Source organism: Verticillium dahliae, genomic scaffold (genome assembly GCF_000150675.1).
Source record: "Verticillium dahliae VdLs.17 supercont1.12 genomic scaffold, whole genome shotgun sequence".
NCBI lineage: Eukaryota > Fungi > Ascomycota > Sordariomycetes > Glomerellales > Plectosphaerellaceae > Verticillium > Verticillium dahliae.
In genome coordinates this window covers 823,172-839,495 of record NW_009276943.1, presented here as the reverse complement: position 1 = coordinate 839,495, position 16,324 = coordinate 823,172, and the positions used below count along the sequence as shown (strand labels likewise).

The 16,324-nt window shown below is 58.9% G+C and overlaps 4 protein-coding genes and 1 non-coding gene across 5 annotated transcripts; 3 read left to right on the top strand and 2 right to left on the bottom strand.

Moving 5' to 3' along the window:
- Positions 1-3,121: 3,121 nt before the first annotated feature.
- Positions 3,122-8,185, top strand: VDAG_06537 (ATPase family AAA domain-containing protein; the record flags this gene model as incomplete). Its single annotated transcript, XM_009658915.1, has 3 exons — positions 3,122-6,109; positions 6,160-6,435; positions 6,488-8,185. 3 exons carry the CDS (start codon positions 3,122-3,124, stop codon positions 8,183-8,185), a joined length of 4,962 nt encoding a protein of 1,653 aa, XP_009657210.1.
- A 765-nt stretch (positions 8,186-8,950) lies between these two features.
- On the bottom strand, positions 8,951-11,834 carry VDAG_06536 (pre-mRNA-splicing factor cwc22; the record flags this gene model as incomplete). The annotated part of the gene is made up of 2 exons (XM_009658914.1): positions 8,951-9,273; positions 9,302-11,834. The coding sequence occupies 2 exons, from the start codon at positions 11,832-11,834 to the stop codon at positions 8,951-8,953; spliced, it is 2,856 nt and encodes a 951-aa protein (XP_009657209.1).
- Positions 11,835-12,238: 404 nt separating this feature from the next.
- Positions 12,239-12,331, top strand: VDAG_20178. Its single transcript has one exon. It is a non-coding gene; the product is annotated as a tRNA-Ser (tRNA).
- An 879-nt stretch (positions 12,332-13,210) lies between these two features.
- On the top strand, positions 13,211-13,450 carry VDAG_06535 (dolichyl-phosphate mannosyltransferase polypeptide 2; the record flags this gene model as incomplete). The annotated part of the gene is made up of 1 exon (XM_009658913.1): positions 13,211-13,450. One exon carries the CDS (start codon positions 13,211-13,213, stop codon positions 13,448-13,450), a length of 240 nt encoding a protein of 79 aa, XP_009657208.1.
- Positions 13,451-14,007: 557 nt separating this feature from the next.
- Positions 14,008-16,131, bottom strand: VDAG_06534 (uncharacterized protein; the record flags this gene model as incomplete). The annotated part of the gene is made up of 1 exon (XM_009658912.1): positions 14,008-16,131. One exon carries the CDS (start codon positions 16,129-16,131, stop codon positions 14,008-14,010), a length of 2,124 nt encoding a protein of 707 aa, XP_009657207.1.
- Between the last annotated feature and the right edge of the window lie 193 nt (positions 16,132-16,324).

The following is a 16,324-nucleotide window of genomic DNA, read 5'->3' as shown; positions in this document are numbered from 1 at the left end:
CACTCAGTCGGACGCTTGAAGATGGAGCGTGCGAGGCCGGACAGGGAGTGACCGCCGAAGAGGTACTCGTTGGAGTGGCGGCCGCAGTGGGTGTAGACGTTGACGTTGCCGCTGCGCCGGGGGACGGAGGGCGAGCGGGTGCCGGGCGCAGCAGGGGCAGTCGGGGCCGAGGCCGTTGTGGAGTCCGAGGCGAGGCTGGAGTACGATGACGAGCGGAACTTGGGGCGGGTTAGCAACGGCTTTCTGAGGACGATCGGAGGTTTGGTTGTAGCTTACCTTCTCGACGACGAGGGGGCCAGTGCTGGACTTGCGCGAGAAACCCATTATCAAGGTTGGTTCGCGTCGAAGGTGGTGGGGGTTGATTGATTGGGTTAGAGGACGATACAACGAATGCACCGAACAGAGGACGGCAACTTGAGACACCTTTCGAGGCGAAAAGTTGGGATGAGAGAAGTCGTCAGGTACTATTTGAGACTTCTGTTTGTGTGTCTATCACTATCGCAAGGTATGGCCAAGGCGGTGCGTATGCGGTTGTGATTGCAAGTTGTCCTTTACTCTGAGGATCTTGGCGTAGCTGTGATTGGGAGCTGGTTCGCGATGTCAGTGAGGCTGTTCCGATGATAAACTCGATACTCCTCAGCCTCAGAGAGGGGGGCCGCGGTTCCTTATATGTTTTTCCCCCCTCGATTTCAATCATCTTGTCTAGCACACACTCGCCGGAGAGCATTCGTCACGCTCCTTCGTCGTGGCCGCGTTTCCGTGCTGGGCAGGCCTCGAATTGGTGAGACAAGACAGCGCCGCGACCCGTGGCCCCCACTTGGCCGGCACGTCGGACTGGGTCCAGTCGTAGGGCGAGCATGGTTGCATGGGTCCATGTGGCCGTTGGCGGGGGGCCCTACGGTGACGAAAACGGGCAATTGGAGTGCGCACGAGGCCTGTTGAGGTGCATTCATGGTGCCATTGGCGAATGAGGGCCAATCGTCCTGCTGTCGGTGCTGCGAAGGATCAATTGCTTGGTCCGCCATCGTGACAAGCGATTGGGTCGTTATCGGGGAGTGGGATGGGTGGGTGGCCTCGTAAGGCAGCAGCAATTCTAGCCGTCTGTTCACGTGTCGTCTTTTTGCTGTGCTGTGAAAGGCCATCTGATTTGATGCTTGAATGCCAGGTGCGTGAAGTTGTTGGCTCGCTCGCGGGTTGTTTTGCTCATTCGGTTGCCGTCGCGCTCTCTGCCTCTGAGGGACCATGATCAACCATTGTCATATTGGCAGCTTCCACGCCCGAAGCGCCATGTCGGCCTTCCTCACAGGTAGTGGCATGGAGAACAAATTGACGGAAACCTTCTCGCAACGGCATTTCGGCAAGACGTCGTCGTCAGCTTGTGACTGTTGTACATAGTAAGGTACGCGTTGGTAGATGGAGCCCCAAGGTGCTTGGCCTGCGTCTTCTCGGACGACGCCGAAAGGTTTAGCGTGGTTTGGGCAGGTCATGTGATGCTCCTGTTGGAACCTTCCACGTCTGTGCGTGACTGCCAAGCCGGCTGCCTGGAAGGCCTCTTGGGCCTCAAATTCTGGTGAGAGAAATGAGACCGAGACAAGAAGGCATCAGCCACATGCTGCTGTACCACACCAGCCCCACACCAACGGCTCGAGCCACAGCGGTCTCTGCCCCTTTAGGAGGAGGTGCCTCGAGAGAGAGATGGTTACCCCAGATTTCCGTAGGGCTGGATCTCGGAGCCGTTGACGCTTGTCGACGAGCCGCAAGCCTTGGGGGGGCCCGAGATGATGGGACATGGTTTACATGTTGTCATGTGTGATCATGGGCAACTTTTTGGTTTCGCATGCGCTGGGCCTCGAGAGTGTCAATCCGGCGCGGAAATGCCAAAAAACGCGTCGCAAAGGCGTTGGCTGTCGATTTTGGGTCGAAAAGACGTGGTTTGGCCTCAAAGTCGTCTCGTCCAGCTCCGGTCGCATCTCTCACGTCGTCTTGTTCCAAGCACGAGATTTCAGAGCTCAAACGCGGCGTTTTGAGCGTGGTGCACTCGAAAATTGGAGAAGGCGTGGGTTTGGGCTGCTGCAATTGGACAACAAGCTCGGACCACCACACGAAAATCACGTATCCAGGAGCTCCTGCCTGCACGTGAGACCCACGTCTGCCCACTGCCGTCTGCCACTGTCTCCTGCCTACTGTCTACTGCCTCCTGCCCGCTGAACCTGACCTGACTCTCGAACTGGTCCTGCCGCCCCGGCTCTCCTTGCCTCCTGCCCTCCGTCTGCTTCTACCTACGCATCTCTCTCTGGACGAGACGAGTGTGACAGTGAACGCATTCATTCCCCTGATCCGAAACGGGCCCTTGCATCTCCATCCATCTTTTTCATCACCATCATCATCGATCATCGACTGAGGGGACACCATTGCGTGTCGCGACGAACGCCTGCATCCATCCATCCGCCTCTTCTCGTCCATCGCCTCCGAGCTTGTAGAGCTACCTCAAACACCACAATGACCAGCATCCTCCTCCACCCTTGACCCACGCATCCCTCCCCCCAATATTTTCTTGTCGATACCCATTGTCGAAACATTCGGTACGCTCAACCCTCAGTGTCTACCCATCCCGGAGCTGCAGCCAGTGCGCCGCAGAGTAGCCGCCACGCGACTCTCGGCCTCTGCTGCATCGTGTCTGCTGGGCATCGTGTCTGCCGGACATCGTGTTTGTTGGGGTCTCGCGACACGATACGGTGCTGACCCAAACCTTTTCAGTTCCCCGAGCTCCCCTCCCTCCCTCTGGCAGCACAACCCCCCTCCATCACGCAACACGAGTCAAGCTGTCGCGCGCCGTCGTGCGCATCAAGCTCGGACGCTCCCTGTTCGACCATCAGAACATTCCAATCATTCAACGAGACAACTAAAAAGCCTACTCGCCGCACTCTTGCTACCGTGCTGCGTCGACCAATAGTACCTCTGCAGGTTGACGATATACAACAAAGGGAGGCTACATTGCGGTGCTGCTGTTCTTTCTTGCGTTGCCTATCAAGACACCGACTCCTCACAACTATCGCGCGTTCCTCCTCTCTCACCAAGATCTCGCTCAGTCGTCGTTGCTCGCTGCAACCCCATCCACAACATGCCCAGCAAGCGGAGACGTGACACGGAGCAGATCTTCGATCCCAACGAGTCGGATCCCGATGATGAAAACTTTGAGCCCGGCGACGACCGACCCTCGCGACCCAAGAAGCGATCGCGCTCCAACAAGAGCGCCAAGAGCGGGAGGAAGCGACGAGGCACGTACGGAGGCTCTGATATCGATGACGATGAAGACGTCTCCGACAGCAACGAAGACGTATCCTTCGATGACGGAGGCGATCACGAGGACGAAGAGGAAGAGGATGCGCCCGTCAATGCTGCAGGCCGGAGGACCCGAAAGGCCGCCGCCAAGCCTGTCAAGTACGAGGAGAGCGACGAAGAAGAGGAGGACAACTTCGACGACTCGGATGACGATGACGACTCGGATGACGCCCCGACGAACAAGAAGAATCGTAAAGCGGGCACATCTCGACAGCGCGGGGCACCCAACCGCCTAGTCAGCGAAGAGCTCGAAGTTCCCGTCGAACCTCCCAGGCAGACATCGCCCCAGAAGATCGTCAAATTAAAGATCAAGACGGCTGGTGCCCTCAAAGCCTTCGAAGCGCCGCGCAGGAGAACCCGGTCGCAAACCGAAGAAGCCGAAGACCTCGTCGAGCTCAGTAATTCTGGCAACCACGAGCGCCCAGTGTCTCGGTCCTCGAAGAGCAAAAGTCCAGACACATTCAACCGCATCCGCTCGTCTCGCGCGGCCAAGGGTATCAAGAAGCCACCCGAGACCATTGATGAGGCGACACAAGAGAGCAGTGTCCTCCCCCACGACGAAGACGAAGACGAGCTTGCGGGCAGTCACGAAGATGTTGCTGTCGATGCGCAGCGGGATGCTGAGATGCAGGATGCCGACAAAGACGTTGCGGCAGATGCGTCCGTCAAGGGCGATGTGGCTGCCGATGAAGACGACGACGACGACGATGACGACGATATTCCCATCACCAACAGACGCGCCACACGTGCAGCGAGGAGCGGTGCATCCGCTGCCGCATCTATCGAGGAGCCCGAAGCCGAGGGGGGCGAAGGTGAGAAGAAGGCCCGGCCTCGTCTGACGCGTGGCTCTTCGCGCAAATCAAAATCAGCCCAAGAGCCTAGCAGCGACTTTGAACCGGGCGAGGAGTCGGGTGAAGATGCCGGCATGTCGGATTCGTCTGACAAAAAGGCTCATCGGGCTGCTACTGATGTCGATAGTCCGACACCACGGGGCCGGGGTAAGCGCCGCTCCGCTCGCAGCTCCCGTCGCGGCCAAGACTCTGACGACGAAGAAGAGGTGGAGCTGGACCGCGATGAGATGGCGGACGAGCTTGTAGATCTTGTGCCCGAGAAGCGTCCGCGCCGCCGGCGCAGGTCGCCTGAGATCATCTACCAGGAAACCTCCAAGAGACGTCGTGCCGCTGCCAGGCCGATGAACTATTTCATGCCGCCGGTCACTGCGCTGGCTGTCGAAGAAGACGAGGCCGACGAGCCGGCGCGCACGCCTGCCCGTAACCGCCGCGGTGGTCGTGGTGGTGCCAGTCAGAACTGGGATCGTCTTGTCAACGCTACCTACGGCCCCTTCGGAGGCGGCGGTGGCGGTTCGCTACTTGGCGGCCCATGGGGCACTGGCGCCCAGGGAAATGTTGACTCGGACAGCAGCGACGACGAGATGGGCCACCGCTCCGGTGCTGCTGGCAACCCTGGCATGACACCGACTTCGGCGGCAGCTCCCGCCGGCCTGCTCGGCGGGCTCGGCGCTGCTGGTGATGCGGCTGGCATGGGAGTTGCTCCTAACGTTGGCAAGATCAAGAACACCAAGGCACTTGCAGATGCGGACCCTCTTGGAGTTGACCTGTCTGTGGACTTCAACCAGGTCGGCGGTCTGCAAGGCCACATCGACCAGCTCAAGGAGATGGTGCAGCTTCCCCTACTGTACCCTGAGTTGTTCCAGAAATTCCATGTCACACCACCACGAGGTGTCCTGTTCCACGGCCCTCCTGGTACTGGTAAGACTCTCTTGGCCCGAGCGCTCGCCAATTCAGTCAGTGTCGGCGGCAAGAAGATTACCTTTTACATGAGAAAGGGAGCCGATGCCCTCAGCAAGTGGGTTGGCGAAGCCGAAAAGCAGCTTCGTCTGCTCTTCGAGGAGGCGAGAAGAACGCAGCCGAGTATCATCTTCTTTGACGAGATTGATGGCTTGGCACCCGTTCGGTCCAGTAAGCAAGAGCAGATCCACGCGTCCATCGTCTCGACGCTGCTCGCGCTCATGGATGGCATGGACGGCAGAGGTCAAGTCATTGTGATTGGCGCCACCAACCGACCCGACAATATTGACCCCGCGCTGCGTCGGCCAGGTCGCTTCGACCGCGAATTCTACTTCCCTCTTCCCGATGTCGAAGGCAGGCGCTCCATCCTCAACATTCACACGAAGGATTGGGGTCTCTCGGAAGAGTTCATGCAATCTCTGGCTGAGAATACGAAGGGCTATGGAGGTGCTGATCTTCGCGCTCTCTGCACCGAAGCTGCGCTCAACTCCATCCAGCGAACCTATCCTCAGGTGTACTCCTCCAAGGAAAAGCTCATTGTGGATCCCGAGAAGATTCAGTGCCACGCCGCCGACTTCATGATGTCCATCAAACGCATGATTCCGTCGTCAGAGAGGTCTGCAGGCAGTGGAGCGGCCCCGCTTCCAAAGTCGATCGACCCTCTGCTGCGCGACCAGTTCAGCAGCATCAAAAAATCCCTGGATGAGTTGCTGCCGCGTAAGAAGAAGATAACGGCGCTGGACGAGGCCATGTACGAACAATTCGATGATGACGACCATGGTTTCGGCCGTGAGGCCTTGTCCCAGGAGTTTGAACGCTCGCGCATCTTCCGACCTCGCTTCCTCATTTCCGGTGTCTCTGGCATGGGACAGAGCTACCTATCCTCTGCCTTGCTTCACTACTTTGAAGGAGTTCATGTACAAAACTTTGGTCTGCCAAACTTGCTTGCCGACGGACGTGTAAGTGGGAACCTTTTCGTCCACGACGGCTACGTGCTAACCTTGAGCAGCCCATGGAGCAAGTCATTGTCGGACTGTTTACTGAAGTCAAGAGACACAAGCCTAGTGTCATCTATATCCCGAACATCGATGTCTGGTTCATGGGCATTTCGGATGTCGCCCTTGTCACATTTAAAGCGATGTTGAAGTCGATACCTCCGACAGACCCGGTCCTTGTGCTTGCAACCGCAGAACACGAGGAGGGCGAACCCGTTCCACCCGAGCTCCTGAGGGACATCTTTGGCTTTTCGAGGAAGAACAGGTTGGAGATTGCTCGGCCAAAGCAGGTGTGTTTCTTTCCATCTACCCGCCCGTGTAACTATCGCTCACTCTGCACAGGAAAATCGCCGCGAATACTTCAGCACCATTATTGAGCACATTCGCAAGAGCCCAACCGATTTCCCTGATCCGACCAACCGCAAGAAGCGTGTGCTCGAGGAACTCCCCGTTGCTCCACCGCCGCCTCCCAAGGTTCTTTCGCGAGAAGAAATCAAGGCCCAGCAAAAGAAAGACCATCAGATGCTCAACATTCTCAAGGTCTTGCTGCAGCCCATCATGGACCAGATCAACCGAAAGTACAAGAAGTTCAGACAACCAGTCATACCATCACACCTCCTTGAACACCTCTTCCTCGAGACTGATCCTGACTACATCCGGCCCGATCTCGCCGAGGGCGAGGTGCGTCCGTATGAGATTGTCAAGGACAAGGACGGCACCGACATTCTGAGAGAAACGGCTACTGGCAAGACATTTTATAACCTGGAGACGACCACCATCGAGGAGCGCCTCTCCAATGGGTTCTACTGCCGGCCGCAAGACTTTTACCGGGACATCAAGACGCTTGCCAAGGATTCGAGAGCCATCGGCGACAAGGAGCGAACGCTCAAGGCGAACGAAATCGTTACCAACGTTGATGTTGATGTCGCCGGCGTCATCCAACAAACGGCTCACATTGACTGGGATGCTCTCAAACACAGACAGATTGAACGCGCCAAACTTGCCGCCGACAAGGAGCGAAAGCGACGAGCAATGCAATCCATCGTGGATAGGGTGCAGTCCGATGCTGCTGCCGCCGGCAATGACAGTGATTCGCAGGGTCCGGTCGTTCTGGGCGAACCTATTCCCGGCTCTCGACACACGACGACACGTTTCCAGCCCATGAGTCCGCTCCGGACCACGGACGCGACAGGCTCTGACTTGCATTCGCACAGCAATGGCAACACCAAGCCATCTCGCCTTAGCGATGTCCAGATGGGCGGTGTTGATGACGATACCCAGCCGGTCTATGAGCCCCATGTCATGAAGCCGCCTGCTCCGGAGTGGCTTCGCACGGATCATACCACCACAACCTCGTCTGCAAGGGCAACGGCTGGCAACACACAGCTATCCCAGCGATCTGTCGTCACAACTGTGCCGCCTGGCGTTTCCCCTTCTGCCTTGCTGAACGATGCGTCTACCACAAAGACGTCTGACCCTTCGGATCGATCTTCCAGCAAGTGGAGCACGCAACACACCAACGGTTACCACGCGGACCAGAACGCACGCATGGATGACTCGCAGCTTCCCGACACGCAGATTCCTCCCGGGGGTGGCGGCAGTCAGCTCGGCGACGATCAATGGCAGCATTCGCAGCTGGATGCCCTCCACCGTCCCAGCGACGGGCCGGCGACGCAGCCCTCGCAGGTGAACTCTACGCCTTCAGCGGCGCAAAAGTCGCAGGCCATCAGCTTGGGCAACATACTGAATGACTCGCCAACGAACGACCATATTCGCAACTCAGGCTCGTCGTCCTCGCAGCAGCAGGTCGTGATTCACGAAAGCCGCGTCGAGGCGCTGCATGACGAACTCACAAGCCGGACGTCCGGTTGCACAATTGAGCAGCTCGAACAGATCAACCGCGAACTCATGGACGAGGTGTGGAAGACGAGAGGCGACTGGAACCGCATGACCGTGCTGGGATGTGTCACACGAGTGTTCAACGACACGATAAAGGACATTGAGGACATCCAGGGCTTGCTGCAGCAAAGCCAGGAGTAGGCCGAGAGACCAAGTGTAGACGTAGGGAGGAGTATACTTGCGCTATGGAGGACCAAGTTGTCGAGCAAGTGGGTGAATGGCCCGCCCGGCTCATCAGGGGCGAAGAGCAGGACAGGCCGCTCACTGTGCGGTGAGGGTCGAGCGAGTTTGGACGGCAAGGTGAGCAATGCAGTACTTGATTTGTGATATCACTTTGGAATAAGGAACCTGCCTTTTGAGGTAGCAATAGATCTGTTCGTTCTTTCGAGTCTGTCCGCGTGCTCCGCGACATCCCAGATCCGGGCCTGTTGCTAGGCCTTTACGCAAGGATGTTTCGCTAGTGGTTCATTCTACAGAGTTAGCAGACCTTGCTCTGGCTAGTACTCAGACCTCACATGCATCACGAGCATGTTGAGGAGGAAACCCTTGTATGGCCCGAAGGAAAGATGATCAACTACCTCCCTCCCAGCCAAGCTCGCCTCCAATCCCATACGCGGCGCACAATGTCCCATTCCACCCTTCAGCGCGCCCTCTCACCAGTAGCCGCTGCAAAATTATACGAAACCAGGAAACCGGACGTTTGATACTGTCACAAATAAGACACGTCAAGAAGATCCCGACGAGTCGATACAATCTAGGCCCCCCCTTTTCCGCAACCCTTCCTCGTCATCGTCCTCCTCGTCACAGAGCGGTGGCAATAAGCTTGCTTCCCCGTGGCCGTCGCATTCCCGCCTCGCTTGACGGGGCCTTGTCGCGGCGCCAAGATGGCGCGGAAGTCGCCTTGGTTTACCTGCGTCCTCGTTTCGGGGGCGGCGGGCTTCTCGAGCGGGAGATGGACTCGCTGTGCAGTCTGCGCTTCGGGGCGGCGCCGCCGGAGACACCGGGGGATCGCGACCTGCCGCGAGCGGAGCCTCCGCCGCCGCCGCCTCGACGGGGCGCAGGCGACGGGGACCGCGAGACGTACGAACCCTGCCGACCGCTGCGGGAACCCTTGGCCGGCGGGGGCGAGGGGTGATCGACTATCCGCCGCGCGTCGGGGCGGCCCAGGCGAGGGCGAGCGGCTGTCTGCTGCGGGACGCGGGCGGCGGGGCGAGGGCGAACGGCTCCTGCTGGGCGAGCGGGAGTCATAGGACGAACCGCGGCTGCGGCTGCGGCTGCGGCTGTCGTAGCGGGGTTTCTTCCGTGGTGCGCTGCCGCCCGCGGAGCTTTCCCTTCGGCGGCCTGGTGGTGGGGGTGGGACGCGGGCGGGCGGGGGACTGCGGGCCCGACCGACTAGACCGGCTGCCCGGCGGGAATAGGGGCTGAGCGAACGAGAGGGCTCGCGACGAGGTGGCTCACGACGAGCGGGTTCGCGAGCCGGGGGGCTGCGGGGGCGAGCGGCGAGACCAGCTGCCCTGCGCGAATAGGGGCTGAGTGAGCGAGCGGGCTCGCGCGCTGCGGCCCGCTTGGGGGCGGGAGAGCGGGATCTGCTGACAGAGGAGCTGTTGCGTCTGCGGCGCGCAGGTGGCGGGGACCGCGTGAGGCTACGGTCGCGAGGCGCGGGGGATGGGGAGCGGGAGTAGCTGGATTGGCGGCGTCCGCGCTTGGGCGAAGGACTGCGGGAGTACGAGTCGTTGCGACGTGCGCGGCGGCCGGGAGGAGAAGGAGAGCGCGTATAAGAGCGCGAACGGGAAGAGCTGTTGCCGCGGCTGTGCGATCGCTTCCTGCCGCTTCGAGATTCAGGCGATCGGGATCGCGAGTACGAGCGGCCGCGGTCGATGGCGCGGCGAGGAGGTGTGCGTGACCTCGACCGAGAGTACGAAGAGCCAGTGTAGGATGAGTAGCTCGAGACAGAGTCCGAGTCCGAGTCATCGGCCACCGGGGCTGGGAGTGCTGGCTTGGGCATGTTTTGGAGATACTCTCGCATGTCTTCCGTGAGCGCACCCATGCCGATACTGGTGAAGTAGTTGATGGAGAACCTGATGTTGCGGGCATTGTCGCGCGGGAAGATGCCTGACAGACTGGGCTGCAGCATCTCATCCTTTGTGCGCGCCTGCAACTTCGGCATGCCGAGCTCCTCAGCAAGGTGTTGGAACAGGATCTTGATGAAGATACGGCTAGAACTTGTCGTCTCTTCTTCGTTCAGATGAATCGCAGAAAGTACGTGCCATCCGATCGCATCGCTTGCCAGCAGGCTTGAGAAGAACATGGCAATGTTGCGCAGACGGTTCGTCTCATAGCGATGAATCTTGTTGTAGTAGTCGATGAAGGAGTCTTCGAAAAGACCCGTCCACAATCGGTTGAGCTTTGCAAAACGTTCGCCAATGAGCCCGTGGAACTTGGTAAAGTTCTTCTCCTGCGAACAGATTTCGACAATCATGGATGGCAGTTCCGGTTCTTGGCCAGCCGGCAAATTGATCCGAAGCAGCTTGTGCACCGCTTCTTCGGGGTCGATGGACGACATGACCGTGAGGTAGATTGTTCGTCGCAGGTTGACCAGGTCGGTATTGGACTGGTCCTTGATCTCCATGGCCTTCTGCTCTTCATTGTCTTCTTCCTCGGAGCTCTCATCGTCTTCGTCATCATCGTCCTCGTAATCACTGCCCTCGCCAAGGATCTCGGCTTTGAGCTTCTGGTAGGCTTGCTCGTGCTCTTCCCACTCCGGGTCATACTTGAAGATGTTCAGACCGTCCTGGACGTCAATCTCGCCGTCGAGGTCGACGCGGTGCGTGATCTGATCCTCCTCCTCCACCAAGTCGAGCTCGTCCTTGATGGGTGGGTTGTCCTTGAAGCTGTCCTTGCGCACCTGGAAGAGCACCTCAACCATGTACTGCACACGCTTGTCGATGTCTGCCTCGTGCAAGACGTTCCGCAGCTGGTCCCACACGGCCAACGCAATAGCTGGCTGCATTTCTTGGAGATGTTGCCCCACCTCGCGCATGAAGTTGACGGCAATCTCCACACTGTCGTCGGTCGGCTTGTGCAGCAGCAGCAGGAGCATCTGGCCGGCGAGCATCTCGTGGGCGACTTGCTGGTTGATGAGGTGCGCGAGGAAGGTCGTGCTGGACACGCAGACGGCCTTGTCGCTACGCTTGAAGCCCTTGCGGAAGGACATGATGAGGCGCTTGACGAGAAGCTCGCCGACGGCAGGCAGCTTGGTGTTGACAATGGCGGCCATGGCGGCGAACACGGGCGTGAAGGGCAGAGACGCCGCCTGCGCCTTCATCATGCTGCGGCAGAACAGGCCGCGGCCCTTGATGAGGTTCTCGCCAAAGAGCTCGGGGACAATGTGCTTGATGTTCGAGTAGTTGACCTTGTTGATCAGGCCGTTGATGGACTTCTTCAAGGCCTCCCACATGAGGCGCTGGTATTCCTTGCTCGACTTGTCGGTAATCTGGGCCTGCAGAGCGCGGAGTCGGGCAGGCGGGATGTATGTGCCGCCGGATCGCATCGTCAGGAGTTTTTCGTATTCGGCCTTGGCTATCGCCTGCTTCTCCTCCTCCGTCTTGACGGGAGGAGGCGTGCGCTCTCGGGGCGCGGGTCGGTACTTGTCGCCGCCATCACGGGGACGGCGTTCGTCGCGTTTGAAGGCGCGGTCGCGATCGCGATCGCGCCGAGGGGATCGTGGTGCTCGAGGAGGCGGGCTTTGGGCGCCTCCATCGCGAGGTGATTCAACCTCTGCCGAGGCCATGGTTTCGCGCGTTGACCCAAGGATCGACGTCGAGGCAGAGTCTGTTGAAAGTCTCACGAGGTTGCCAGGCGCTAGGTCATGACAGCCTTGGGGTCCAAGGCGTTGTGTCTTGCGTTGGGAAGCTGGAACTTTTTTCCCGAATGCGTTTAAGCGGATGTGGCTGGGGCGGCCCGAGCGTCTTGCGATCTGCAGCACATGGTGGCTTCAATTTAACGTCAACATGGGTGATTTCACAGTGTTATGTGTGCATATGAGCTCAGTTAGCAAAAGTGACTTCATGAAAAGCAAGAAAAGCCAGGCAGCAGAATACATGATGAATAAATCTACACAGCCCACAGCTGCAGCCTGGCGTTGACGCTGCAAGAGTGATGAGAGTGCCAAGATTGGCTGACTAATCAATATCCGGTAGCATGCCAGAGTGGTTAATGGGTGGGATTTGAATATGTCTTCTGTATCCTATGGGTTTGCCCGCGCAGGTTCGAATCCTGCTGCTATCGTATAATTTTTGGGTTTGTTCTCTCGGAATCAGGTATAGAATGAAGTGCGGTTCCATGGAGAAGGCAAGCTTCTGTCCCAGCACGAGCCAGGGTATATCGTCAGCGGAGTCGTGTTTGACGCAGCCATATGGCCCAAGAGGACATAACAGGCCATTGACAAGAACGCGTTGGCTCACCTCCCTGGAATGATTGTGAGAATTGTGTTTAAAAAAAAAGTAAATAATGCATAAGATAGATGGCTCATGGCCACCCAAAGACACATGGCACTCGCCCAGTCCGTCACCGCGAAATCAAGCCACAGATGCGCCGCGGCCTACCCACCCCATGCGCCACAACTCACCAACCCCTGGAAATCCCAGCCCAAACCTCCACGACACATCGCGCCGCCGCCCGCGACAAACCCTCCACCAGCACCGCAACCGCAAACCCGCAACAAACTGGGACCTCTCTCCACCGAGATTCCCCATCGAACTCGCCCAGCGGCCGTTCCCACGCTCCTTACGCGCACGACTTGCCTGAAGGTCGCCTCGACAATGGTCCGTTCCCCATCCACACACTCCAACCCTCACCCCTGACCTTCTTCCTCCCCCCATCACGCCCATTTCTTCCCGTCAGCTTGCCCGATAGCCAGCGTTCCGTCAGCAGCGACAGAAGAGACAGAAGAAGAGAGAGAAAGAGAACAACATGTCGCTCCAAAAGCCCCCTCAAAGCTCGACAACTCGTCGGCTCGCCATGCTGTGGCCGCCTCGTCATATCACTACTACACATCTGGACGCTCCTCATCGTACGTCATGTCTCTCCCCCCGGGGCGCAAAGTCTCTCCCCTACCCAAATCTCTCGCCCGTGGATCACGACGTGTCCCCGCGGGCCACACTCGGCATGGCTCATGCGCCCGAGAAGCAAAGAAACGGAAAAAGACTGACGTGTCCACAGCCCTTTGTCGACGACGACCACCCGCTCCAGAGCCTCTTCCCCGCCCGCGTCTGGGCCATTCGCATCCCCGTCATCCTCATCCTCCTCGCCTCCGCCGTCGTCGGCTCCTTCCTCGGCACCGTCATGATCCGAAGCAACAAGAAGAAGGCCGCCAAGGCCAAGGCTGCCGCGAAGAAGAAGGCCTAAGGGAGCTGCCGTCGAGCGTCGAGCGTCGAGCGTCGAGCGTCGAGCGTCGAGCGTCGAGCGTCGAGCGTCGAGCGCTACAAAGTTGCCAGGGCGAACGAAGAAAGGGGTGCGCTGCCGAGGGTCGCGCAGTGCACGCTGGAGGTCAGGCGCCTGCTAGAGGTTGCCGTCCCCGTTAATCAGGCGCGCGTTGTCCACGGTCACGCAACACGGATCCAGAACACCGGGGAGGACATCCGGAAAATGGGTATCTATACGGTTGTATTCGGCGGGTAGCTTGCTTGCCAGCCCACTTGCGCCCGAATTTGTCGCAATGCCACGTTACCATGAAAAACAAAAAACTAGTAGCAGTACTTTGCAAAAGCCATCAAGCCATCCCTCAGCCCACCAGTCGTTGCCAGAAGAGCGAGTGACCATGAGTAGACCACGCTAGTATATTGCAGTTGTCTCTCACCATGCCGATGAAACAAATACTCCACGCAGCCGTTTCCCTTGGAGCAAAGCGTAGCTAGCGACAGCACAATCAACCTGACTGACCCCTGACCACTTCGTAACCTTATTCAGACTCTCTGGTCCGCGAAATCGAGAACCTCGCAGTCGTCCTCAAAGAATCCATCCTCGTCCTCTGGGTGGCGTGCGCCGCGGCGTCTTCGCGTCGTCACCACAATCTCGTCTCGATTCTCCCCCACATGCATCACCCGCTCCATCGAAGTCAGGGGGAGAGCACGCGGGTCATCTGAGGTGTTGAAGTCCTCGTCAGACAGCTGTACGTGGCTCAAGTCTAGCCTGATGAGATCAAGCTTCTGACCAAACGCCCATGGCTGGGAAAAGTCTGCTGCAGAGGCAGCGGCCTGGACCTGCATCCGCTGCTGCTGCTTCTTCTTCTGTTGCTTCGAGGTTGCCTTGTCCTCAAGGTTGATGTCGCCGAGCATCGCTGTCAACGCCGAGGCTTCCGCATCGCCCGCAGCGGGACCATACTCGTACAGCGCGACACGCCTGTCGGTGTGGAAAGGCTGGTACGGCGCACTCGACTCTATCTCTGCCTGGGGGATGGATGCCTCGGGGCTGAAGTCAACCTGTACCGTTCTCGCACGTGGTTCGAGGGTCAGGGTGTTGCATGCGTCCATATCCTGATCGGACAGTTCTAGAGCCTCGTCGCCTTCGATGAATTGCTTCACTTTTGGCGCCATGTCGCCATCGGGAAGCGAAGGCAACTTCATATCCTTGTAGCGGTTGCCCTTGGGGGTGCGCTGCTTGTCCGCCACGCTCGATGCTCGCCGGGTCTTGGAGGGGAAGGTTCTCACCAGTCCGTCGCCCACGACGTAGAGCGAGTGATACTTTCTACCAGTCATCCACATGACGCACGATGCCGAGGGCAACAGGGTGCTGGGGGGCAAGGAAACCCTGTTTTCCCCCGTGTGCCGTAGCTGGTTGATTGCCGTGCCTGTCTTGCCCAAGGAATGGCTGATGGTGGCAGCGATTGCTCTGCCGCCTTGACTGGCAGAATCGACAAAGTTGGAGCCGTTGGTCCCGTTCTGACCCGCAGCAACCGCACTGCTCCTACGCGGGCGGTTGATCAGCGGCCGAGCAGCTACGAACGCGGCGCCAAAGGCATTGGAGGCAATCGAGACGGCAGTGCTGGACGTTTCAGACGCAGGAGCACCGTTCGGTTCTGCCTCCTTCCGACGCCGGGGCGGCGGCCAGGTATAGGCACTTTCGGGCATGTCGAGCAGATGCACCGTGCCGCGCTCCGTGACCATGGCGATTCGCTCGCCATTGGGTCGCGACCATGTCACGTCGACGATGCGTGCTACCGTCATGCGCGAAAAGTGCGCGATCTGGCGAACCCGTGGCCCGACAACGCTGGCCGTCGTCGAAACTTGGAGCGGAGACGACTTGGTGTACTGGATGCTAAAGAGATCCCATACGGTCTGCACGTCACCCTTGCTACTGGCCGTGAACAAGGACAACCCGGAAGGCGAGAAGGACAGGAAGCTGCAGCCGAGCGGCGTCGGGAACGCAGTGACGGGGTGCAGGGACGCAGAGAGCCCCATGGTTCCCATGTCGACGATGGAAACAAGAGCAGGGTCCTTGCTGGCTGGCGTCTGGCCCGGCGTCGCATGGGTCGGAGGAAACTGGACTGCATCCGGTCGTGGAGGGTATGAACCAGGCCACTGCTGGGCAGCCAGCGTTGGTGACCGAGGCTGCCGCTGCGGTACCGTGTTCTTGTTCCAGTAGGAGTTCCAAGCCTGCATGCCCTGCTGACCTACCCACTTGGCACCCGAGATGAGCTCCTGGGTGGTCTCGCGCATGATCTTGTTCATCACACCCTCTGACATGGCCGTGTCGATCGCGGCGGTCACAGCCGGAAGTCCTGGAGGCGTTACCGAAGACAGGGTCGGGCCTTTACCGAGCACCGGAACCGGGACATGAGCTCGAAGAGTGATCTGCGTGGAAGGTGGGGGAGGGCAGTAGGCGATCCATCTACCATTGACGGCGAAGATCGGGGTGTGCGGGTTTGGCTTGGGACGAGTGGAAGCCGGTGCGGGGGATGACCGCCTCTCAGACTCTTCAGCAACCTCGCCTCTTGTAGGTTGCTGGAGGCTGGTCCAAAGCTTTCCCGTGCAGCCAAAGTGAAGTTTGCCGTCACCGTACGATCCCTCAATGGTGCGGTATAGCCACATCTCGCCGGTCAGGCCGGAAGCCACAACGATGTTGCCGGCGTCTGCCTTGATCACAAGCGATCCGGTTGGCGCAGGCGCCTGGAAGACAGGGCTGGTGATGGCTGTGGGAAGAGGAATCTTGGGCGCAAGAAGTAGCACATCAACAAGTTTGTTCGTCTTCAGGGAATACAGTTCGACAGCGGTCTGGTAGTGA